The sequence below is a fragment of the Ipomoea nil genome, unplaced genomic scaffold (genome assembly GCF_001879475.1).
Source record: "Ipomoea nil cultivar Tokyo-kokei standard unplaced genomic scaffold, Asagao_1.1 scaffold1421, whole genome shotgun sequence".
Taxonomy (NCBI): Eukaryota; Viridiplantae; Streptophyta; class Magnoliopsida; order Solanales; family Convolvulaceae; genus Ipomoea; species Ipomoea nil.
The window spans coordinates 4,167,973-4,194,421 of record NW_017617849.1 but is presented as its reverse complement, the minus strand read 5'-3'; the positions used below and the strand labels follow the sequence as shown (position 1 = coordinate 4,194,421).

Below are 26,449 nucleotides of genomic sequence, written 5' to 3'. Positions count from 1 at the left end.
TGTGACGTCCCGTGTTAGTATAGTCACTGATAACCTGTTGAATAGATAATGACCCTGTTTGGCAAAATAATTATCTCATCGGCTAATTAAGTTTATTTGACCACTATTAACCGTTTGACTTGGTTAAAAAAAAAAATTAATATGTGCTTGATTAATTAGTTTTTTGTAACCAACTTATTATTTCAAAATGCTAAAATTTAAAAAACTGCTCAAAGTAGTTTTTTTCAATCAGATTTTTGATAAAGTAATTTTGTATGTATTCAGCTAACAGTCAACAACTAATTTAATTAACAAGCACTGTTCTACAATTAACTAATGTTATCAATTAATCAAACTCACTAACTCAATCAGCTAACAACCATTTACCAAACATCCCCAATAATATATAGGATTTGCTTGCAGTATTTTATCAATATACTTTAGGAATCTTATTAGAGCTTTTTTCGATTAAAGAACCTATTTGCACTATTCGTTGGATATAATAAGGAGTTGTTTGATACTTTTTCCTTTAGTTTATTTTATTTTATTTTATTTTATTTATTGTATTGTGCTTTTGTTATGATTTATAATTTATATAGTAATTACTAAATTTTACTAATTCGAGTCTTACTTTTGTGGAGAAAACTAATTAACATTGACATTCTGGGTAAATGAAAAGCTTTTTTCTTTCCCCTTTCAACTTTTCTTTTGGACACCTGGAAAGATTTCCCTTTTAAGATTCTTATTAACACTCAACAAATTAAAAATGGAGTAATATTAATTAATTACTCCGTATATCAAATCTTGCATTATTTAATTCAAATTTATCTGTTTAATTCATAGTAAATCTGACTAATTTTGCATACTCATATTTTCTTAATTAATTCTTGACCAAATTAAAAACAATTCTCTATATCGAAGATCTAGTTCGACAATCCTAATATTTGATTGTTTATGAATGTCCAAAGGCTAGATTCCAATGTCCCTCTGGTCTAAGTAAATAAAAGGGGTTTGAAACCTGAGATCGAAAAAAAAAAAGTTAGCAATTTAAGGAAAAAGGTTGAATTGGCACTTGCTTTTCCTGTCTCCATGAATCTGTATGACTGTATCTATCGTACTGCATGTTACTTAGCTTCTTGTTCTTGAAGATGATTTGCAAAAACCATGCACGTGCCCAACTGTCAAACCATGCTACCTAAACTCCAACGAAAACGACGAACACACACTCATAAAAGGGAATACTCGTCCTTCATTCTCATACATATATACATTATTGACCGTTTACCAATTTGAAAAATATAATGTGTTTTATCTTAGTTAAAAGCGAGCTGAGTGAAGAGTTAATATGGTTAAGTGAAAATTTAATTTGTAGAGATGAGTGTGGTAAAAGAAAGGTTAGAGGACAGGGAACTGACAAAGGCAGTGAATTTTTAGGAATAAGTGTGGTCGTCCCCTTGCGGGCTGACTTTACCTGCTAACCCTTAATAATCATAATCTAATGATGTTTTACCTTTCTAACTTTGTTTATAATATAATGTTTGGAGTTTAGCTGTTGAACTTTCTTGCTCCCAGAATATTCTGTCCCTTCCCCAACACGCCCACTGCACTCTCTCTTCCACTTTCGAGGTCCCAGCTCTTCCATCTCTGCCCGCTCATATATGCACCAATTCTTATATTCTTCTTCATATATCAATTCTCACTCTAATACTTCTTTATATATATATAAGTCACCACTCACCATTAATATATATATATATATATATATATATATATATATATATATATATATATATATATATATATATATATATATATTTTAATTCAAGTATCAAAGTAAGAAGATATAAATCAACCATCATAAAGATTCAAATATAATATTTTGTTTAATATTTCTATATTATATATATATATAGAGTTTAAAAGATTTTAGTGGTTAATTAGCTAGAAAGAATATTAAAGAATGACTTTGGACGAGTTATTTTATTTTTTTAAAAATTATATATAAAAATGTCATACTAAGAGGCACCTTCTAACATTGGATATTGGGTTGATACCCGTTCAACCCGCTCTTATGACTGACCTTATATATATAACTGATTTGGTAAAAACTTTATACGAACTTGCACCTTGTAACATTTCTAAGGGTATTTTTGGTATGTACAAAATTCACTTAAAATTTACAACTCTAAGAGTAATGCATCTTACAAAAACTAAAAATGTATTATATGATATGTAAAGTGCACGCAAGACAATATATTATGCTTGTAAATATCATAATATGCTCTTAGTAGTGTTGTGGAGTGCATCTAAACTTTGAAATTATTATAAAATTGCCACCGTATTTTTTCTTACTTCAGAATTATTGATCTTTTTAAATTGATAAATAAAATGTGTGTTTTTTTTTTTTTTTTTTTTTTTTTTTTTTTTTACAGAACTGATATGAGATTGTATCCCAAATCACTTAGCACGCAAATCTTGAGTTGGGGTATATACATTAAATTAGTACAATATGATGAAGTTGAAGATTTGATTAGCTATAGGTTTGAAATCACATGGATTTGGGGAAAAGTAAAATGTTGTCACCAAGGGTGTGTTTGTTTCATTGCTTGTCTTTTTACTACTTTGGAAATGAAGCTGTAGCAAGTAATTCCTTTTCCTCAATAGATTATGCAAGACAGAAACATAGAACTCTAGTCCTAAAATTCTACCTATATTATACTAGGTCACCAAAAGCAATTTTCCCTATTTTCAAAGAGTTGAACATGTTCCCCAGTTACTATATATTTTCTCCTTTGGAATGCTCATGTAACTGTCAAATTACACTTTCATCCCTTAACTTTTGTTGCTTTCACTTTCCATCCCCCACCACCTTCATCCAATTATTATTATTTATTTAATTAAATTAAATGTTTCAGAAATTTGAAAAAGAGAATGCAATTTGGATATATAGATTCTGGGACCAACAGATAGTTGATTATTTAATTTTATCTTCAGACCATACATGATACACACATATGCATCCCTCGTAAAGGAATAATGGACCAGGATCGATCTAAGAATCTACTCTATAGTACCAGAGCTTTTGCTCCTCAAAAAGTTATATATATTTTTTGGAATTTTAGTTGGTGGTTTAATGCAGTAAAATGATGAGAAATAGTATTTTAGTCATATCAAATTATTAAAAACAGAGAAAAAAAAATTATATCTTCCAAAATTATCTCCATTATTTCAATTTTTGGCACTGGAAATTTTCCTATAACTTATTTCTTCTCACAAAAGGTTGAATCCCTACCTCGAGGATCCCCACATCATGGCCCGACAGAATATTTAGGAGGATGTAAATCACGGTGACTCAACGATTCAGCAGACATAGCCAAAAATCAGTGCACACAAGGGATCTGTCCACTTTGAACATAATCCCACATTGCTGTTGCCGAGGTTTAGACATTGATCTCTTCCCCCAAATCCATAACTTATTTCTTCACTACTACTTTTGATTTAAAAAAAAATGGAATTCAATAAAAGATGCCTCTGATACATTTCTTGTTAATAACCTTTTTTTTTTTTTTTTTTTTTTTTTTTTTTTTTTTTTTTTTTTATAACTTTGTAAGTGGACTAGTAGATTATAGTTTGGAGGGTTTTTTTTTCTTTGTTTTTTTTTTCCTTCTTTTTTTTCACAACAAATACCTCATGCAAGTGACTCTTTACTACTCATTGAATCTTCCTCTTTAAGGATCTATTTATATAGAGGGGTATACATTAAGCATTATGAATTTGTGATTGTGTAATTTTAGTTAATTTAATTAGTATTGTATATCAAAAAAAAAGTGTGCAAGTAATATTATTAATAATAAAAATAGTATTTAAAATTATGTAATGTTTATATTACAAATTTTGTGCTTTTAGATAGAAATACATTTTAATCCTCTGAAATTGCAATCTACATGTCTTTAATATCCATTGTAGTTATATTTTGCTTATTTTTTCTTCATTTCTTAAAATGTTGAATCCCCAACTCCAAGGATCCCTCCACACACCGGCTCGATAGAATATTTGAAAGGATTTAAATCACGGTGACTCACTGGAACAATAGGCAGGACCAAATACCAGTGCGCACAAGGAATCTGTTCACTTTAGACATAATTTTTACATTGTAGTTGCCGAGATTCGAACCTTGATCTGGTGATACAATTGGTGTGTTGTTATTTTTTTTTTTCTTTGTACCGAGAAAAATAAGAGTTGCATTCTATGCTTCTTTAGTACAACAACGTAACCTCGTCCTAATTAATTGCTTATATCTCTAGGCATGTGGGAGTGGGGCTAAAAGAGGCTGCATCAAACAGCGTAAATGCATTGCTTTATATAAGATAAACTTCACCCACAAAAAAAAAAAAAAAAAAAAAAAAAAAAAGAAGATAAACTTGAAAAGAAGATTGCCGGTATCTCGTTCATCCAAGAAAATGTCCTCCTAGTCAAACCAAACCCTACATGTATATTCCAATTAGCAAAAGAATTACATGTCATCAAGCAAAATATATATCACTTTTCTGAACGTAATTAAAATTTAAACCTTCAAGCATGTGTATTGTGAACAAAATCAAGGGTCTTGCGGTTAAACACAAGAAATGAAAATGAAAGTCATATACATTATTTTGTTGTTAATTTTTTAAAGAGTTAATACCTAAAATTCTTCGACTATAGTGATTTTTATCAATTTCGTCCTAAACGACTTTGGTGACCTAATATAGTCCTAGACTTTTGTGTTTCGCTCAATTTAGTCCTCCTTTTGTTATTCCGTCAAATTGGTGTTAAATAAAGGGACAATTCAATAATATCAATATTGACCTCTCTTTACTTTCAACCTACGAAGTGAAAAATCTCTCTTTCTTACACGAATTACACCCAGAGTTACTCTCAGACCTACGAATCAAATTTTATATTCGTAGCTTTAGAAGTGATTCTGGGAGTAATTCGTAAAAAAAGATGGATTTCGCACTTCACATGTCTATGAATAAAGAGATGCCAATATTAAAATTAGGGAAAATGGCACTTTTTCCCCCTGTGTTATATACCTATAGCATTTTTTCCCCTAAATTATTGAAGTGGTTGTTTTTCCCCCTGAAATGTTAAATGGGCATATTTACCCTTAAATTAAATATTTAATTTATTTTTTTCTCCAACAAATTGTGACCATAATTTGGATCAAACCAAACAAACACTATAGCAACCAAACTGAAATATTTCAATTACAATTTAGAATCGAAATTCGATATTTAGAGTTTATTAAAATCGTGAACCGGAACGGACGGTTCATGTTCCGAACTGAAAAAATAAAATACATTTATTGTTGAATTTATACTATTTTAAAATAAAAAATAAGATTTTAAAATAAAGACGGTTCAAAATCGAGAATCGAATCCGGAACCGCCGGTTCACGGTTCAAGATTCAATTTTTTTTGATACATAATTTTAATAAATTGACATTTAAATATTGGGTTCTAGATTTGAATTATAACCGAAAACTATTAATTCTTTTGCTTTAGTATCCGGTTCAATTCAAACCGATCCGTGGTCATCTCTACGTATACGCAATAATTTGTTGGAGTAGTAAAATAAATAAAATGTTTACTTTAAGGGTATAAATGTCAATTTAATATATCATGGGGAAAAAGCACCACTTTTTAAAATAATTGAGGGGGCTAATGTGCTTACCTAAATAATTGAGGGGGAAAAAGTGCTATAAGTATATAACTCAGGGGCAAAATGTGTCATTTTCCCTTAAAATTACTGAATTGTCTATTTATTTAACAACAAATGGACGAAATAATAAATGAGGGACTAAATTGAGCAAAAACACAAAAGTCTCGGACGAAATTGAGTAAAAACACAAAACTCTGGGACTACATTAAGTCACCAAAGTCGTTTAGGACAAAATTAAGAAAAATCACTATAGTCGAAGATGATTGTGTATTAACTCATTTTTTAAAACTCATGCATGTATAGGTTTTGATTACCTCTATAATTACAAAATTTATTACCTAATTTAAATCATATATCATTCCATTAATTTAGCCTTATCCCTCCTCATTTTCTCGCATCCTTACTCATCTCTTCTCACTTCATTGACTTCCTCATTGCATTGCGTATGTACTCGATCATCACTTCATTGCCACTCTTAAGATCAATTGTTTTGATTTTTTGTTTTTGTATTTTAAAAACTTTTATTCCGATAACAATGTCATATATAACCAAACACCAATCCACCTTACTACCAAAGTACCAAACATGCATGCAAAATACTTTAACCAAAATTTATTCCAATTACCAAGTATTTAATTCATATTTTGATTCCGATTCTTATGTTCGAACCAAACACACCCTAATGATGTGTTTGGTTCATGGGTTTACACACTATGAATGAGAATCAAAATCATAGTTAGTATTTGATTGACAACTTTTTAAAACACAAAACTATGGGATTTGATTACCTCTTTAATTAAAAATCCCATTTCTTAATTAAAAAGAAGTATCATTCCATCTTATTAGTAATCTAATTTTTTTTATTTGGATTAATACTTTTAGTTTTTGTACTTTTAAAACTTTTATTTCCATTATAGAGTCATACACAACCAAATATCAATTTTGATAATCATTTCAATTCTATCATACTACCAAAAACACAAAATACTTTCGCCAAAACACATTACCATATCAAGTATTTAATTTGATTCTCATTCCAATGTGCAAATCAAACACACCCTAAATTTGAAATGGCTATTAAAGACAAAGAACCTCCATTGAAATTAACTCAATAGAATAATGAAACGTTACAGATCAACCATTTATTAGTTAATAAAATTGTTATGTTTTTGTCTGATTGTATGGTTTGCGTAAAAGAAATACATCTGAAGTCTAAATGCAGTTAGGTTTGCTATCATTCTCTTGGTGTTGAGTCGATATGACTATGTGATGATAGGAATACAACTGAAATGATAAATGTTGCTGTCGTTGGTTGAGTATACTAAAAAGTAAAGTATATGTTCTGAACAATAAAATTAAAGGCATGTTTAAAGTCGTTAGTTTCATTATATAGGAAAAATATTACCTGTAATTATATCCAATCTTTCATTATTTCAAACTTTATATTATGTAATCTAATGTGATTTTATATATATTTTATTACGGGTCGTTTTCATCCTTTACATTACCTATATATCAACTAACCTATACTTATAAATTATTGGGCAAATGCTTGGAGAGTCGAGTCCAGCATATTATCATCAAAATATGACACTGACTGCTAAGTAAGTATAAGAAAATAAAAGTTAGGTCTTCGCTACTAGTTATAACTTTTGGTGAGCTATAATTTTTTGCATAGTGGCGAACGTTTGATCCTAGTAATTTGCCTTAGAATAGGTCACGAATTCGGGAGTATTGTTGGCGGAAGCTTGGAGGGATGATTCTGATATCTCACTGCTTATATGTAAGTATAAGGAGACAAAAGTTGTGTCTTCGATATTAGCTATATATAACTTTTGGTGTAGTAAACGTTTAATTTGATCCTTACACAAATTTATTATCAGATGAAATTATAATTTATTAAAAATATTCAACAATTCCTTGTGAATGTGTAACATTTATGGATTAAAGATTCTTTGCCACGCTATGAAAAAGCAAAGTTATGACCTGAAATTTTTTTTAAAAAAGAAAAAATTAAAAAGCACCCACCACTGTAAACACTGAAGCACATCTCCAGGTGTACATTTGCATGCCTTGTAGAGTACGAGTCCTATGATTTACCTTTATAAGGTGAGACAAGGGTTTGGTGTTTGACAATGAAATGTGGGAAAATATTATTATAAATTTAATTAATTAGATTGCAATTGAAGGAGGAAAAAAAAAACAGGAATTCCACTACCAAAAAATGAGTTTTCTCTAAAATGAATTATAGATTTATAGCATGATTGATAGAATGATTGGGGAAATGCATTGAGAAAGACAAGAAAAAAGGCTAGTTTGTAAGCTAAAAAGGATCATTCAAAGTTTGAAATTAAACATTCAAAAAGTAGGGTCCTCTCCCCACTTGTAAAAGAAGAAGATGATGAAGAAAAGGGAAGAGGATTGGCCCTGGCCTGCTGCTGTCATATATCCTTAGTGCATATATATTTCCAACTTCAATTGATTGTGCCTATAGCCTATATATGATGAAATTAAAAATATTAAATTTTTTCATGCATGCATGATTGTAATGATATGGTATCTTGTTGTCCATGCTCGGGCAGGGAAAAAGTTTCTATGTTTGACTCAGTAGATTGGGGTAGTATGTCACCTATTTCTGTCCATTTTCTTAATTGAATGACGATTTGATTTTGTATTTAGTTACTTAATGATATTTCTTGATTTGTTTCACAAAAACAACATGAAATTCTCACTTATGATTGTGTAATTTTTTGTTGAAAAATATACCAAGTCCATATACAAAACTCAAATAGATAACTCAATTCCATGACAAACATAATTTCCTTAAAATATATTTGTTACTACAATTCATGGGTCAATTAGACCCATGAACAAATTGGGCTAGATTCAATCTAACCCACTTTTCATATCAAAATTATATTATGATTGAGTGTATATTTTATATTTGTATTTAGTCCATTGTTAATTGTTGCAATTATTCATAAAGCAACCAAAAATTCATAGCTCAACTCTTTTTTGGGCTACTCACACCCGCTTGCATAATGCCCCTGAGGCCCAAATAATATTGGGCCTTCCGCGATAAATTAAAACATAAACAGTGATCCACCCTTTGGCCCAGCCCACTACTACTACTCGCAAAAAAAATAATCTAATGCAGAGAGAAGGCTTTCACTCTTCCTATTCCCTTTTGAGCTTCAGCTCGATCTCAGGCACGCAAATCTTTGTTTTTCTCGGTTCTAATTTTGAATCCATGAATCCTGCATTATTTTAACTCTAATCAATTCAATAAATTTGCATAATTTTGTTGTAATTACAGGTTGATTTTCTATAATTTCGGGGTTTTTTTTTTTCGTTTATTTCCCCCCTTTTTCTTTTTCAGTTTGAAATGATGTATGTTGCAAAATTTACAGGATTTGGACGAAAGGAAGAAGAAGAAACCTAGAAAATGGATGCAAAATCATTGGCGAAATCGAAAAGAGCTCATTCGTTACATCATAGTAAGAAGAATCAGCAACATCATTCGTCCAAAGGTGCCTCTTCTGTCCCTAGTGCGTCTACTGGTGATAAGAAACAAAGTGGAAAACAAGTTAAGGAAAAACCTGTACAGGGACATGGTTCTAGGGGACTTCCTTCGAATTGGGATCGGTATGTCGAAGAAGGAGAAGAAGAGTATGGGTTTGATTCTGAGAATATGGTTCCTCAAGATAGTGTGTCTAAGGCTGCTACGGATGTTGTTGCACCGAAAAGTAAGGGGGCGGACTATGCTTACTTGATTTCTGAGGCCAAGGCTCAGTCTCTGTATTCGTCGTCACATAGTGTTCCTCTGTTCGATGATGTTCTACATGGTGATTCTCTTAATCTCTGTGGATTTTAGATATTTTAACTTTGTTACTAAGAATTCTGTTTGCTTGGATGAATTGTTGTTTTAAATTGTGGTACTGAAGCTTCTGCATTCCTTGAGGATTGACTAAATTGTTTTTTAGATTTCTATCAGGGGCTTGGTCCATTGCTTTCTGTTAAAGGGCAAAGCATAGCATCGTCGATTAGTGATGACAATTTTGGGTCAGAAGATAAAGGTCCTCCTCCAGATGAGGTAATTTTTTGATTGACAATCTAAGAGCTGGTCTGTGTCTGTCTGTTGTTCTAAGCTGGAATGAATAATTGAACAAAAATTATGACCTTGGACCTTTTCATGTTATTGAAATTGACCTATTTAATTGTTTTGGCAATCTGAAGTCAAATTGCTTTCCTTGTTTCTCTTGATGTCTTCAAAAAGAAATAATTCATTCTAAATCTTGTTTTTTTTCTGGTTAGTTATATTGGTTTGGTGAAGAATCAGCTACAGTTATTTTTGTAAATTTGAAATTTAATTGGAATGTCATATTGATGAAAAGCACGAATATGCAATTATGCATTTCTCTCCCTCATTTTTCTTTGGTAGTAGCCTGATTCCAATACTATCAGGGAACCCAAAAGTTGCATTTCATTAAGTTATAGGCAGGCTTATCACGGTGTCGCCTAGGCAACGCCTAGAGGCGTCCCAGTCGACGCCATGGACTCCAACCCGGTGTCCAAAGCTGTAAAGCCGACTCATTTTTAAATTTTATTAAAAAAAGGAAGAGATATGACCGTTGACAACACTTACGACTTGCGCTGAGAGGAGAGAAGCGAAGAAAAACATATAGTCATACTCCAAACTCCAAAAGAACCAAACTGAAAATGAAAAGGTATTCACGACGCCGCAATACTTCTAGTTCTAGGATTAATGAGGAAGAAGAAAATAAAGAAGACTGATGATGACCAAGCGGGAGAAAAATGAAGATATTGATGATGACAATGAGGGGCAAGGGAATATGAGTGACTTTTTAATGGATATTTATTTATTGTGTGTTATCTAGTTGGTGACTTGATGTATGTTGAATATGTTTATATATATATATATATATATATATATATATATATATATATATATATATATATATATATATATATATATATATATATATAGTATTTTTTTAACTTGTCGCCTAGGCTACAAGGCGGTCGGGGGGGGGGGGGGGGGGGGGCGCCATGATAAGCTTGGTTATAGGATAGTTATGTACAGTTCTCATGTAGCAAAACCTAAGACATGCTAGTAACTTCCTTTCTGCATTTTGACCTTTTTATAAATGTCTTTAAGTAATTTCTTTTGTCCTTGTACGAGTTTCTAGATCTCTTTTGTTTATAGTTCCTTCTGGCTGATGTTGAAGTATTATTAGTTCCTTGGCTGACAATTTATCTTCTTCTTTGCTACATAACTCGGCCAATGGGTACCATAGAAGGTTTCAAAGTTTCATACTGTCATACCTAAGATTAATAGAGTGTAGATTTGTAACTATGTAATTATTATGCAGTGTATTATGCTGCCACTAAAATTCATTTAAAGATCTTCTAGTGGTACTATTATATAGAATAAACAGATTGATGATGCCAAACGACTCTGAGGATTAGTTAATTCATACTATGTGGAGTTAGGGTTTCTTTCATATTTTGGTTATTCTGCTCTTTTAAAAGAGCCCTCGTTGTTCTTGTAAGCCAACAAAGTACAGCCTGTTGTGGCATCAATACCACTTGGATCTCCAAAGGAAGAAGACAGTGGATTATATAATAAAGCGGGCATTAAGAAATGTAAAGGATATAAGTAGTTGCACTTAAGAAGTTAATTATATTCTGTTATATCTGTATCAGGTCGATCAATACTATTTCATATGGAGTATATATTAATTTTGCATTCAATGGAATTTCAGACACTCAAGCATAAATTTAATGAAGAAGCAAGTACTGACAGTCTCATACTGAATGCTGTAATCCTATCTTTGCAGGCCTCTTTTCTCTCTCTCAATTTGCACACTCTTGCAGAACAACTTGCAAAAGCAACTCTATCAGAAAGGCTTTTCATCGAACCTGATTTACTACCTCCAGAACTGGTATGTTTAATGACCTTCCATAATATTTAGAGTAAGCTGTTGTATCGCAGAAACAAACAATGTTAACCAAGGAAATTATACTTGTTATGAAGTGCAAAGGTGACTATTAGTTCTGGTGGTAATTAACAAAAAGCTAATTGAAAAGAATAGCCCCCTAATTTTTTGCATTTCTTTTGATGTATTATGCATATAAGTATTCCATGGCCCCTTATTTTTTAGTCAGATGTTGAGCTCTGAATACTCCCATCTACTAAGTTTATCGCTGTGTTTCTTTGACTACTTGACTAAAATGCACGCTTGGAGTACCAGATAATGCTGTGTAACTTTATTAACATTTGACTGCAAGAATGTTTCCATATTTTCACAATTTATTGTTTATCAAGAAAAATAGTACATGTGAATTAAAAATTGCCTTATCTTTCCCTAGTAGTATTGTGCCAATACTAAGTTGAAAGGTCTCTGGCAATTAGTTTGTGTGTGTGTGTGTCCATTTTAGTGGTTTAACGAATGGTTCAAATCCGCCAAACGCTGGCTAATCTGCTATTTACCAATTACCAAACCACGCTGTTATCTGAAAACATCAGCTTTAAGACTTGAATCCTAGGAATTGTGTTGTTAAGAAGGAAATGGATTTTTACTTTTCAGTAAAAGTACTGGATTACAACCTTACTGGTTATCAGTGTTAATATAATAGCCTGTAATATGGTTTTGCTCTAAAGCTCATTCTTTTTTTCCCTCCTACATATTGTAGTGCACAGAGGAATTGCAAAAGCTTAGTGAGAACGAACAGGCTAAAAATAAGGCTGGAGTGGCTGAGGAAGTTTTTGATTCATCAGCTCATCGCAATGGTTCTGAAGAAAGTGGGAGTATGCATCAGTATCTTAGAAGTCCATATAATACAGCTGGCACCAGCACCAGCAGCAGTACTAGTGCGAGGGATGAGATATTGCAAGCAAAAGGAATAGGACAAACTGATTTGCCAAGGTACACTCCCGAAATCAATGTGAACACTGCTGCTAAGAAACCAGCACAATTCGAGGTAGCCAGTGCAGAGGCAGAGCTTGACATGCTTCTCGGCTCTTTTGCTGAAACAAAGTTTCTCGAGTCCAACAGAGTAACAGAGGAATCATGGGACAATTCTTTTTTGACACAAAATGATGTTTCATCCTCATTTTCAGAAAGGGGTTCATTGAGTCAGAAGGTTCCTACTAGATCAGATGTAACAGACCCAGATCCAGGGTTGGGTGGAACTGCAGCGAGGGATATGAAGCTTGACGATATTGTTGATGATCTACTCAGAGAAACATCCATTCTGACTAACAAAAACGAGGGATCACTGGGTGATGAGGCAAGATCTGCTTTTCGCAATACCCCCTCTTCCTCAAACCCTGTCACCAAGTCTAAACTTACTGATGACTTCGATTCATGGTTTGACACAATATAACCGATCTTCAGCTTCTCTTGTACAAGGCCAGCTGTTTGACACCACATAACTCTTTGAATCCAAAAAGGCGAAAAGCAGGATTGCTAAGTGGTAAGAATCCAAAAAGTCTAGCCTCTATGTTCAGCTGAGTTATCATGATTTACATTCTTCTAGATGTCCTGTTGGTCTGGGGCGTGGGGGGCCTTTGGAGTTGAGGATTCAACCTTTTGGGAACAACAAGAATGCCATCATGGTGAAAATATTTTCGGAAATGGGATGTTAATTTCTTAATTCCTACTTTTCTGCTTGTGAAAAGCTACCATATTTTGTCAGGAATGATTCCATAACTATTTCTTAATTTCTAGCTTTATGCCTTCTAGAATGTGAGGCTGCCAAAACCATTTTAAAGTGGTTAAATCAGTCAACTAAATCTGCGATTCCATGGTATTTGTATGTAACACAAAAATGTTTAGTTAGACGTTAGGACAAAGCCATGGAAGTTTTCTGTACGAAAAGCACATAAATTCTAAGTTATCGTGCCTATGAATAGCTAGGGTTGATTTTGTTACACAATCACACCCAACTTATTTTCTTTTCTTCTATCCCAAAGAACTCTTCTTTAGAAGCTTCTTATTTCATCCCCACATGGTACGTGCATTAAAATTTTTAATACTAAATTTTATGTCATCAAACATGGCTTTTTCTTATTAAAGTCGTGGAGATAATTTATAACACATTAAAGGTTGGAATTTGCTTTATTTATTTATATCACAACTATATCTTAGTCTTAATACAATTTTACAATTTCGTGCTGCACACACCTGTGTAATACATGATACGTCATAAAAAGAAAAAAAAGTTATTTTCCTTCTTCTTTTCATTCACATAACTACTAAATTAGGCATGCTTTCTTGATTAGGCCTTATTTGGTTAATGGTGAATGTTCCATAGTTTGTCGATTTTGTCTGCTTTTAGTGTTTTGACTTGGTCAAAACACTAAAAATAATGTTTGGTAATCAATTCAATGGTTAATTCGTTTCATAATATGACGTTTTAGTCGGATTCCTTGATAAATGCAAAACTTTAACAATAGAAAAAAGAAATCCAAATTCCTTTAAATTGCCCTTCTCTCCGAAGTTAATTTATTAGGATGGCAAGGTTAAAATAGGATTGGGGAAATTGAAAACATGGTAAATTAAGATTTCATAATGTAACAAATTAATTAGCAGAAGATGTACTAGGAATGATTATTGATAGTTGGTTCACAGCCACAAGGCCCCAGCCTGTTTCAGTACAGGAGTCAACTCGCCGGAAATATGCGCCGCCATAATCCGATCCAACCCTCCAAACAACCGGCCACCGATGAACACCGCCGGAAACTGCAACCCCTTCTTCTCCGCCCGGTCACCGGCGCCGCCAATCGACTCCAGCTCCTCGATTACCTCCTTCTCAACCTCCTCGTCAATCTCGCTCACCACAGGGTTGACCCCCAGCACTTGTAGCAACCGCCTCACCACGTGGACCATGCAACACCCCCGCCGCCCGAACACCACCACCGCGCTCTCCGTAACCATGTTCTTCGCCCCGTCTTTCGGTTCCTTAACGCCGTCCACGTACATCGACGATGAAGAACCGGCTTTGTTCATCAGCGGCGCCGAAGATTGATTGCCCACCACAGGCTTGCAGTCTCTTGGCATTGTTAGCCATGTTTTGTACGGAATTGCTTCTTGCATGGCCATCGATGAATCCAATTTTTTCTCTTCTCTTCTCTTTCTTGTAGCTAAGCTAAGTGCAGAAAAAAAAAAAAACCCCAGAAAGAAAGATGGTAGCACTTTGGTTTTCTTAACAACGCTTGTTAGGAAATCCACAGAATGAACGTGTTATTGTATATATATAATCTTGAACTACACCGAATATATATATATATGTATATACAAGATATATATATATACAGATACGATGGAGATCGAAGGGGGTTAGAGGGTAATGTTGAGGTAGAGTTGGACGTCAACGGTAGTACGTTACGTTGCCTCGCGCCGCTACGCGTTAGAAATATATGTGATGGCTTACGTTTGATATATGTCACTTTCTTCTCAATTCCAATCTACTTTTGAACAATATATATTTTAAAATATGTATGATTCTTTAAAATTTTTAATTAGCATTTTATATTAAAAAAAAAAAACAGAATTTCACCTTTATTCCATGAATTAGAGGGTAATTGTACATTTAATTCATCTATTATAAGCGTCACCTTTTTTAATTTAATCCGTTCTTATGTTGTTAAAATACTTTATTTTGATCATAAGTGAATACTTTACCGTATAGTAACATACTTAATAATATTCAAAAAAATAAATACTTTACGGTAAAATTTGTAATACCTTTTAATAACTAAAATAGTTTACAAAATATTTATACTTGAATAATGCAATTATAATATTTTATAATTATTACGGAGTATATTAATAAATAGTCAAACAGATATTCAAATATTTAAATTATCCTCGAGGAGATCAATCTTGTAAGTTACAAACCGACAAAAACTTATTAGCATATATTTGCTTATTTTAATAGAGTTTGAAAATTTTTTAACATTGAAATTTGGTTATTGAGGTTGCGGCTTACAATGAAATGTGCTGCTCACCGTTTTGTAATTACGATAAGTACTTGAGTAGGCTGAACAAGCAACTACTATAATAATATAAATAAGTGTATATTTTCAAATAATGACAATTGATTTTTTTTTCATGATCTAAAATAAATAAATAAATGATGTTTAAGTTGAGGAAAAAGATACTTTAATAAACGATTTATTATAATTTTGTTGGAAGCCCATGCTTTGCATGCATAATTCTTGAAGTCATCCATTAGTATCTGTAATTTACAAGTCCAATATGGTATGTGGATTTAGAATTAATTTTTTAAATAATTAATTTATTGTCTAGTACGTACAGTTCTCAACTACAAAATTCTTACCTATTTTACTTCTTCTCCTCTTCTCCTCTTTCTTTGGCAACCTAACTTTCAAACTATTGATTTTTTTTTTTTAAATCAAATATTTCATGACAACTTTAAATTTGAAAAAAAAAAAAAAAAATGATCCTATGAAAGGTGGATTTGATTATCTCTTTCATCAAGATCTATACTAAAGGGATAAATATTCTTAGGGGTAATTCTAACCGACTTGGTCGTGCAATTACCTTTGTAATCACAAAATTTCAAGTTTAACTTCATTTTGGAATATTATTTGTCTTATTAGTTTGGGCATACCACTATAAGCAACTTAGGTTGATTTATATTATTGTGATCATTTGTGGCTGTGGTCACGAGGCAAACTTCAACCAAAACACACATTCAGTTAGTGACTGTAAATTTTCTCGTAAATAAAAAATAAATCATCCTTCAATAATGTTGTCGTAATAGTCATTAATTGCTGCTTTAAGAAAAAGTAATATTTCGAAGCTAAGAGAAAGCATGAAAATTATTCATCTAATCTCAAATGGATGATTTTTTAATAGAATTATTAACAAAATGACTAAAATAAGTATGAAATTTATAACTAAAACTTTGGTTACACAAAATTAGAAATTGAGAACTAAAATAATAAAATTAAGGGATTATTTGGAAAGTTAAGTCTAAAGTTTAGAAATGATATTTGGTCATGGTTGGAAGTTTGGAAGTTGGAAGGATTGGATAACGGAGTGAGATGAAGTAAAGAGTAAAGAGGTAGAGAGAAAAGTGAAAATGGTGGGGATGACGGTGACGGTGACGGAGCGGGATCGAGATGAGAACGTCAGCAAGACGACAAGTGGGATGGCATAGCGGACGTAATCTGCGGTCGATCTGACCTCAAGAACGGGCCCCACAACGTGGCATTGACAACGTCGGTCCAAGCCCACAAACGTGGGCTGTTCTCCTTTACATGTACCACGTACCCACTGACATTGCATCCGCTAAACAACAACCACCCTCTCGTACATCAATACCTATTATATCATGAAAGATAGATTCGGGTTAAAATACACAATTTATATATTAAATGTTCATAATTGACATACTGAATGTTCACAATTTAAATTGTAAACATTCAATATGTAAATTGTGAATATTTATTATTTAAATTATAAATAATCAATATATAAATTGTGTATTTTTAGACTTGAGTTCACCTTACAAGATGGATCGGATATACAGAATAATTTGCCCACGTCCATACTATATACGTATGTAATAATTTCTCATTCGGTGCACCTATACTTCATTTTCATATTTTACTTTTAAAAAAAAGGTACAATATTACGTAATGATGATGTATTTTTTGGAATAATTGATTTTGATGAATCTCACGCAATAAAACGTCAATAATGATTAAAAAATAATCAAATTATAAAATATTTTTTACTAAATATATAATTAAATATATCGTCTGATGCCATATCGGTTTGTATTATGTCTTATCACTTTTAAAGCGTTAGGCCATGTCGCAACGGACAAAAAGATTGAACAAATTTTGCTGTGGACCAAATGGGATCATAAATAAACCACGGATATATATATATTTTAAAAGGTACTGGCTCCACTAAGGCTCAAACTCACAATCTTCCAAATAAAAGTTCAACCCGGATTCCATTAGACCACATAGTTCTAATCCCACAAATATATATATAAATGTTCCCCTATTAAATTTTGACGGTGATGTGTACCGATTCTATACTGTTGGCTACGTAGAAATGTATCCGCCAGACAATAAAGATGAAGCCCACTGGAAATACTATCAATCGTTATATCGTGCATCAGTGCGCACAATGTATTATGCGTCCTGGTCTAAAACGATGATGTTTTTATAAGTTAGTGGGGAGTTGACGCAATAGTGTCTGCCGTCCGTCTAATCCCGTTACATTTTTTTAACACTTGTATTTATATGTATTATGTTAAGAGTTTATGTATATTATGTATTGTGTTAGAAATTTATGTGTATTTTACTATACAATTCTGTACAACAAAATAATGATTTTTTTTTTTTAGAAATTAACAGCAGAAACGGGAAATAGAATTTCCAAAAAAAAAAAAAAAAAAAACCATTCAGGACGCACAATCCCTGGTGCACGATATAATTTGCCAAATACCATGCAAACGGAAAATTATTCTGTGGATCCGGGTCCAGAGATACATAATTTACATATTAAATATTCACAATTAACTTTTAAAAATTTACAATTTGTGATGATTTTGTATTGTATTCACAAATTTTTAAAATTTTAAAAAATAATTTATATTCTAAAAGTTCACAATTCTAACAATAAAAATACACAATTTAAAACCATAATCCATCTTGCAAGGTGGACCATAGTGCATGGTATAACAAGTGCATGCAACTTCTAAAAGTTCACATGAAAATTCATTCTCATCTCCAATTTAAGTTTTATAAATAAGTAGCAAATGTAAAAAAAAAACCATTTATTATTATTATTATTATTATTATTATTATTATTATTATTATTATTATTATTATTATTATTATTATTATTATTATTATTATGAAAAATGGTCAAATAGGTCCTCGAACTTTAGCTTAAAAGTCAATTAAGCTTCTAAACTTTTAAAGGTGCAATTACACCCATCAACAATTCATTTAGGTGCAATGAAGCCCAAAAATAAATTAATGACCTGCTATCACAGGTCATTAGGGTTCAGGCCACCTTCCGGCGAATTTTCCGATAAAAAAAAAAAAAAGTGACCGGCGAAATTTTCGACAAGAGAAGTGACTGGCGAAATTTTTGACAAATCTGGGTCGGTTGCTGGTCATTTTTTTTTTTTGTTTATTTATTTTTTTTTTATTTATCGAAAAATTCGCCCGAAGATGACCTGAACCCTAATGACCTGTGATAGCAGGTCATTAACTTGTTTTTTGGCTTCATTGCACCTAAATGAATTGTTGATGGGTGTAATTGAACCTTTAAAAAGTTTAGGAGCTTAATTAACTTTTAAGCTAAAATTCGAAGGCCTATTTAACCCTTTTTCATTATTATTATTATTATTATTATTATTATTATTATTATTATTATTAAAAAATGTGATTTTAGTCGCTCAATAATTTTCTACTAGTCGTTTTAGTTGTTAATTCTTAATATATTAATATATTCCTTAATTTTTTTTAATAAGTTATATATAGTTTTAGTTCTTAAAGTAACAGAGCTATTAAACTATGCTCTATTAGGATATTACTTAATATACAAGTATTTAGTAATTTATTATATTTGTTCTTTATAGCCATCTCTTGTCTCAGTATTTCATATGTAAAATAGTAGTGAATTTAATTTTAGCAAGCATGTGCAAGGGAAAAATAGGGATGGTGCACCTTACCGCAATTGAAGAGGAAAGATTTTAGAATAGGAAATAGTCAATTCTTTATTTTGTAGATAAAATATCAAAAATCGGAGTGGTTATAAAAAAGGAAAAATAAAAAATTACTAAGACACACATTTACTAAATAAAACATTAAGGTTATTATTATTATTATTATTTTTTTTGGAAAAAATATTAACTAGTTTATTGACTGTGTTGTTCTCGAAATTAAAAAATGCAACTCACTTGAAAAGTTATGGGTATATTGTAGGATAAAATGTTAGGGACTAAAATAATTAGTAAAGAATAATGAGCAACTAAAAATGTAAGTATAATAATAATTATAATAATAATTATTAGTATTATTTGTGTATGCATGTATATAGGCTATTTCTAATATGCTATCATACTCTGTTAAATAAAATATAATGATGTGTAGATAGAATATATTGAAAATGAAAAGCTGTTAAGACAAAATATCTTTTATCTTATGTAGTGCATTACGTAAGAGGCGAAGAAAACTAAGGTTACCAAAGTCTTGGTAACGGTTTGGAAAAAAATAGCTACTCCATTCTTGTTGTCGGTCGTCAATTCATTTCACGTTGCCTGCGCCATCTAATCCATCTTTTCGACGTTTTCTTTGACTTGCTTAAATTAATTATTAATTATATATATGATAATAAAAAAATGTCCAGTTGTCAACAAATGTATTGAATATTGAATAGTACAATTAAATGAATTAATGCTGTCAAAACAAGCTAAACAAATTGATGACTGATCACAGCCACCCATAATGTTTCATCAATGATTGAAGATTTTAGTAAAAAAAATACATAGTCAATTTTATAATTATTGAAACTTTTAACTTTTATGTTCATCAAATTATTACTGACGAGGCGTTCATCCTATTAAAAAATATTATTTTTGAATTTATTAATAGTAGTCTTTTACCTTTTAGGGTCATCGTTGACGTGGCCCTAAAATGAGTAATTGAATATTATATTCACTATTTAATTGTATGTGCATTGAGTAAATCTTATCTTGTGACACCACAAAGTAAATTAATTTAGATTGCCTATAACTGATCGAATCAAACCATGAAAACTAATTAATCGCTCTTATTATGAGTCGAATTTGTAACAAGCATAATCAACTTTGTTGACCAACTTTATTATATTATGATATACAAGACATGATTCGGGCCGGTTTTGATAAACTTCACAGCCCATATGTTGAATCAATTTCATCACAACGTAACTCTAGGATTGGGCTGGATAAAGGTGTCTAAGAACATCAAATATGACAAGGAATACATATATGCATCATATTGACTAACACATCCAACTCTATGCACTTTCATGTCTTCATACTCCCGGAGTATCAAAGAAACAAATTTGATTTTTTCTACTAATCACTCTGAAAATCCAACTTTCTAAACACACTCCATATGTCAAGCATTTAGTTTATTCCTTAACTTCATCTTGAGTTTGTTAATTAGAATATAACACAATTTCAATAACTAAATGTTAATCTGCTAGACATATATTGTACAGACTGAAACACATAATAATATTGTACCACATCATAGTGGAAGTAATAAAAAATCTATATACCTCCAAACATAGTCGATTAATGAATTGTCTGCACTCTTATGCAATTAGATGGTATATATATATATATATATATATATATATATATATATATATATATATATATATATATATATATATATATATATATATATATATTATTTTTTTTGAAATAAAAGAAATTGATGGTTATACTTAAATATCATGGGCTATGTTTGGCACGCGCATAGCTGAAAAGCTACTTGAAAGTTGAAAGTCGAAAAGCTAGTAGCTAATAATATAACTAATTGAAATTAAAGTGATTGGCAAAATTAACTGTTGAATTAGTTGATAATTAAGTGTAAAAAGACATAAAAGAATAAACTAAGATCGATATTATGATTTTGGTTAATAAATGGTAGATGGTGTCATTTTTGTAAATTAATAAAGATAAAAAAAAGTTAAAAGTTAAAAAATCATAAGCTTATTTTTAAACACTACTTAAGGTAGCGTTTCAAAATAAACTATTATTTTAAACTCCTCATATTTTACTAAACATAATTTATAACTTATTTAGAACTTAAAATAAGCTATAAGTTCTAAAATAAATTTGACCAAATTGGGCCATCAATTAGTGACCAAAACACATAATTACTTTAATGGAAAATGTTAAAATTAGTTACCCAAAAGTGTGCACTGGATAACCCTACCTAACCGGTTCAAACCAAGAGTCAAACTTGAAACCTTATGGTTACCAAGTTAATAACTTGACCAATTTGACTAAGAGTTTTTTATTTTTATTTTTTATTTTTTATTCTTTGACTTTACAATTTGTTTGGATATTATGGTGCTTTAATTTACAAAATTCTAGAATAATTAAAATAAGTTGGGGTTTTAATTTGTTACACTCCTACCAGGACTATGTGGTCTAATGGTACCCGAGTTGGACTTCCATTTGGAAGATTATGAGTTCAAGCCTTAGTGAAGGTGTTATTGGTTTTTTTTTATTTCAGTAGGTTGAGAAAGTATATGAACAGATACTACAATGTAATAGAGCCAGTAGCATTCAAAAAAAAAAATTGTATTTTCTCTATTTACAATTATGTAACAGAGGATAAAAATTAAATTACTACACAAAACTCATATATATTTCTATTGGTCCAAAGAGAAACTTTGTTTATGCAACATACAAATACAGCACGGCATATACCTACTGAAAATGAAATAATCCTATACCTCTCGAATAAAGTCTTATACATTGTTCCCAAAAGGTTAAATACCCAATCCTAACGGCCTCCCATGTCTGGACCGACAGAGCATCTGGGAAGATGTAAATCATGGTAACTCAGCTGAACACAGAGGCTAGACATTTATTTATTACGCACAAGGAGCCCCCTCACTTTGAGAGGTTGCTCCTGCACTGTCGCTTGTGAGACTCGATCGATCCCGAATCATTGTTCCCAAACTTCACCCCGTGACAACTGAGCTGCCCATGCGGACAATAAAGTCTTATACCTTTAGTAGCATTGCACGACAAGTCACACTTGGCAGGAAGCACATCGTCATCTATGTGGAAATCATATTTCCCAAAATGTAAAACTAAACTTGGGGATCTGACTTTAACCTCAGCTTATTGTGTATGTAAGTTGAATTGTGTTGGATACTTAACAAATTAATGCGGCATTTGTAACACCAAACTGTGACTTTTACCACTTCAATTTTACACGGCTGCACAACATTTAATTTCTTTTCCATGTGTAGTTCAGTTGTTGAATGCTTGCATTGCATCACATTTATAGACAGGTTGAATTTCACTTTGTCGAATCCAATGGTTTGTTAGATCTAACGTACGTAACAGTACACAATGTTTGTCAATGTATGAGAGCAAATGATAATGATATTTGCAATAAGATATTCATGTGGTTTCGTATGATTAACTTGTAATAGGTTGGAACTAATTTATATATGCAACCAATGGATCGGATATGAAAGATTGTAACACTCGATATTAGGTGGCCGGAGTTTAGGTCCTAATTCGATAGGTCAAGTTCACCAAAGAAAAAAAATAAAAAGAAGAAAAGAATTGATAGTTTAGGTTTGGTTTAGGGTTAGAATTTTAATTTTCTTTTTAGAATTTTAGGGGAAAACTATACTTATGATCCTGAGTTATAGGGTAATAGCGGTTTTAGTCCTTGTGTTTTATGCATCATCATTTTTAGTTTGAGTTGTTTGTGAAGTGGTGTTTTTGGCCACCTTGTTAAAATCTACCATTGCTTTCTGCGTTTCTAGTCATTAAATTATGGAATTCAATTGCGATTTGAATGAAAAATAATATATAATAAAGTGAAATTCTATTAGTAGCTCCGATCAATTAGAGTTTTCGTAGAGTAATGGTAAATTATGATAGATCCATTATTAGAGGAATTAAAAGTGCTACTTCGTCAATAATTCATAAATTAAAAGTAGCGATAATTATAATATATGAATTGAGTTCACTATTACCTTAACTTAAAACTAAAAGTATAATTTAAAAAAAAATAATTATTTGTGATATGTTATCTAAGTTACAAATTCACAACCTTGCTTGCTACCCATCTTTTAAATAATTTTAATTTTAATTCAACATTATTTGAAAAATTTATAAGTTTTGTTTGATAATCAAACCAAAAATTTAAAAGTTATATATAAGAAAAAAATTGAATAATTTCTTATCTATACTTGTAAAATGATATTCCATCCTACTTTAGTTTTTAGTTCATTGTTCATCCCAAAATAATATTCATTTTTCTATTTAAATACCATCAACTTTTAATTTAATTTTCCATTTTATCCTTATTATTATGTTTTAAAATTTTAATTTGTTGATTTGACTAGATAAGTCCATCTGAAAGTGCATACACTCATGAGGCCGGGAGGGAGATGATTCTATAAACAAAAGATGAAATATAGTGCGCTGTATGATAATTAATTACACTTATTAGATAACAACAACAACAATTAAGGTACAGTAGTGTAATATATATAATACATAGATTACATATGCATAACAGACGGAAAGCAAATTAAATAAACAAACAATATAATAGTAATATATATGCATAGCATGAACTTATATACATACCATGCATGCATGCTTTATATATATATATAATATCTGTAAATTGAAAAGATGTTTAAATCTGAACTCTTCTCGAAGTTAAAATACTCCCATGCAGAACAGCACAACGGCTGCCGGAGCCAATCCCAACCCAAACTGGCTCATCCTTCCGGCGCTATTGGGCTCACCATTCGCGGCCGGCGAGGGTTCATCGGCGGGAGAGTGTTCTTTTGAATTCTTTGGAGCGGCCGCCGCCGTTTTGTTGGGCCTGCCTTTATTGCCGAGGGTGGGACGAGCTTTTGATGTGAATTCCAATGGCAGCAAGACCTTATCGATTTGGTAAACGGCCAAAGGGAAGTTTTTTCGCATGATATTGGACACCTGGGTTTGCACCACCCCAGAAGTGACGTTGACTTGGCCGTTACTTCCCGTGAAGTTGAGGACAAACTCCCCGCCGGCGAGGGTCTCCACGGGGTTGCTGGCGGTTTCGAGGTCGTCCAAGGAATAGAACTTGGGGAGGATGTGGAACTGGATGAGGCGGACTTTCTGTTGGTCGGAGAGTTTGTTGAGAGTGCCGGAGGGGAGGCTGGTAAAGGCGCTGTCGGGGGCGGCGAGTACGGAGACGCCGTCGGTGGAGGTGATGATTTGGGTGTCGATCTGTTTGCCCAGATGGTTGGCTGTGTCGAGAAACTTGACGAAGATGTTGAACTGCTTACCCGTTTTAAGAATGTCGATGATGTCGACTGGCCATGTCGTAGACGACGACGGTGGTGGCGCAGTGGTGGCGGGTTGGGTATGAATTTGGTGAGGGAAAAGGAGGAAGATGAGGATTAATGGGACACTCAAATGCAGAAGAGTAGAGATAAAAATTGCTCTAGTTTGAGCCATTGGATAGGAGCTGAGGAGTGAGAAGAGAATAATATGATATATTATATGATATTGGGAGTGAGCTAGAGAATGTGATTTTAGTATAGAATGCATTGGCTATGATGAGGATAAATTGCATTTATAAATATCACAAACCATTTCTTACGTAGGGGTTATGCATTCACCCCCTCCCCCCGCCTTATTTTTTTTCCTAAGTTAACTTGTAGAAATGAAAGGTTATGTACAGTCAATAGTGCAACATAATTTTGTCAAGTTGGTCAAATAATTGACTTAATAACTAATTTTAAATTTAATTTTTATGAGAGTCAATCTTTTGCTTTGAGATGATCAACTATAAACAATCTAACTAGAATGACCATAAGATCATTAAAATGCATGTATTGTTGATTTTAGAGCAATGATAATATATGTTTGTCGTTATGTATATTAAGTACCTATTACAATTAACAATTTATTTATCTAAAATTGTTGATTTTCAATTCGCTTAGCTTGATGGCAATTTATATCCTACACCACGGCGCGCGTTGCACGGTGCGCCCAGATGCAAAACGACGTCGTTTTAATTTTATTTTTTTTTTGAAATTTCCCGCCTCAGTGAATGGCAGTAATTTTTTCTTTAAAAAAAACCCGCTGTTCAAAAATGTACATAATGCTATACTAGAATACACATAATTGTATACATGAATGTACATAATTATATAACAAAATATATATACTCTTTTTAAAAGATAATACACATAATCTAACATAATACATAATAAACATAAACTTTTAACATAATACACATCAACTCTTAACATAATACACACAAATTTTCTGATTCGGATGTACATAATTGTATAAAAAGAATGTACATAATTGTATAAAAAATGTACATAACTGTATGAACAAATACACATAATTGTATGAACAAATACACATAATCACAGCAACTTCCTACCGCGCCTCCCAAAACGACGTCGTTTTGGGAGGCGCGCGGCGCACAGTGCTACGCGCGCCGTGGTGTAGGGTATAACGATTGTAGCTTGATCGAGGTGCTTAATAACAAACTAAAATCAAAATGTGGTGATCGATCTGATGTTGAATTCCCATATTTGGTAGATCCATATATATATTTATAGACTGAAGAATCCTTTATTATTTTAAGTGTCGCAATGTATCAATGGGCTTAAAGGTCATCAAGTGTCAAAACAGGACAGTTGGCTAGATATGTAACTTCCACCTTATGGATCACTGCTCTCCCTCTCTATATATGTCATGTAAGCTTAATATGGTTGTCAAAATTGGAAGCTAAATGACGTATATGATCCTCGTTTATACCCTATTGATGATTTATCACTTTCTCGATCAGTTATGGCTGTATTCATTTTTACTTTTTAGTTATGAGCGAAATGACACGTTCTTCTACGACGTTAGGTTTTCGTTTCAATCTAACAAAAAATTTAAAAAACTTCTATTATTAGATAGGTGAAATATGAAA

At 32.0% G+C, this 26,449-nt stretch overlaps 3 protein-coding genes across 4 annotated transcripts; 1 reads left to right on the top strand and 2 right to left on the bottom strand.

Annotated features, from left to right (window-relative positions):
- Positions 1–1,516: 1,516 nt before the first annotated feature.
- On the top strand, positions 1,517–13,300 carry LOC109187734. Of its 2 annotated transcripts, XM_019338035.1 has the most exons (6): positions 1,517–1,530; positions 6,933–6,935; positions 9,088–9,524; positions 9,663–9,772; positions 11,541–11,645; positions 12,397–13,300. In XM_019338035.1, the coding sequence occupies exons 3-6, from the start codon at positions 9,125–9,127 to the stop codon at positions 13,087–13,089; spliced, it is 1,308 nt and encodes a 435-aa protein (XP_019193580.1). In that variant the 5' UTR covers positions 1,517–1,530; positions 6,933–6,935; positions 9,088–9,124; the 3' UTR covers positions 13,090–13,300. The 2 variants fall into 2 exon arrangements, with proteins under 2 accessions (XP_019193580.1, XP_019193581.1); XM_019338036.1 differs by lacking the exons at positions 1,517–1,530; positions 6,933–6,935 and adding an exon at positions 8,872–8,887 and having other exon boundaries at positions 9,090–9,524.
- Positions 13,301–14,233: 933 nt separating this feature from the next.
- On the bottom strand, positions 14,234–14,965 carry LOC109187751 (glutaredoxin-C9-like). Its single transcript, XM_019338057.1, has one exon. It carries the CDS (start codon positions 14,805–14,807, stop codon positions 14,331–14,333), a length of 477 nt encoding a protein of 158 aa, XP_019193602.1. The 5' UTR covers positions 14,808–14,965; the 3' UTR covers positions 14,234–14,330.
- Positions 14,966–23,942: 8,977 nt separating this feature from the next.
- Positions 23,943–25,044, bottom strand: LOC109187749 (fasciclin-like arabinogalactan protein 6). Its single transcript, XM_019338056.1, has one exon. It carries the CDS (start codon positions 24,967–24,969, stop codon positions 24,181–24,183), a length of 789 nt encoding a protein of 262 aa, XP_019193601.1. The 5' UTR covers positions 24,970–25,044; the 3' UTR covers positions 23,943–24,180.
- Positions 25,045–26,449: the final 1,405 nt, after the last annotated feature.

Coding starts and splice junctions, on each gene's coding strand:
- LOC109187734 (XM_019338035.1), top strand. CDS start 9,125: ATGGATGCAAAATCATTGGCGAAATCGAAAAGAGCTCATTCGTTACAT. Junction 9,525..9,662: donor GTTCGATGATGTTCTACATG/GTGATTCTCTTA, acceptor ATTGTTTTTTAG/ATTTCTATCAGGGGCTTGGT. Junction 11,646..12,396: donor ATTTACTACCTCCAGAACTG/GTATGTTTAATG, acceptor TACATATTGTAG/TGCACAGAGGAATTGCAAAA.
- LOC109187749 (XM_019338056.1), bottom strand. CDS start 24,969: ATGGCTCAAACTAGAGCAATTTTTATCTCTACTCTTCTGCATTTGAGT.
- LOC109187751 (XM_019338057.1), bottom strand. CDS start 14,807: ATGGCCATGCAAGAAGCAATTCCGTACAAAACATGGCTAACAATGCCA.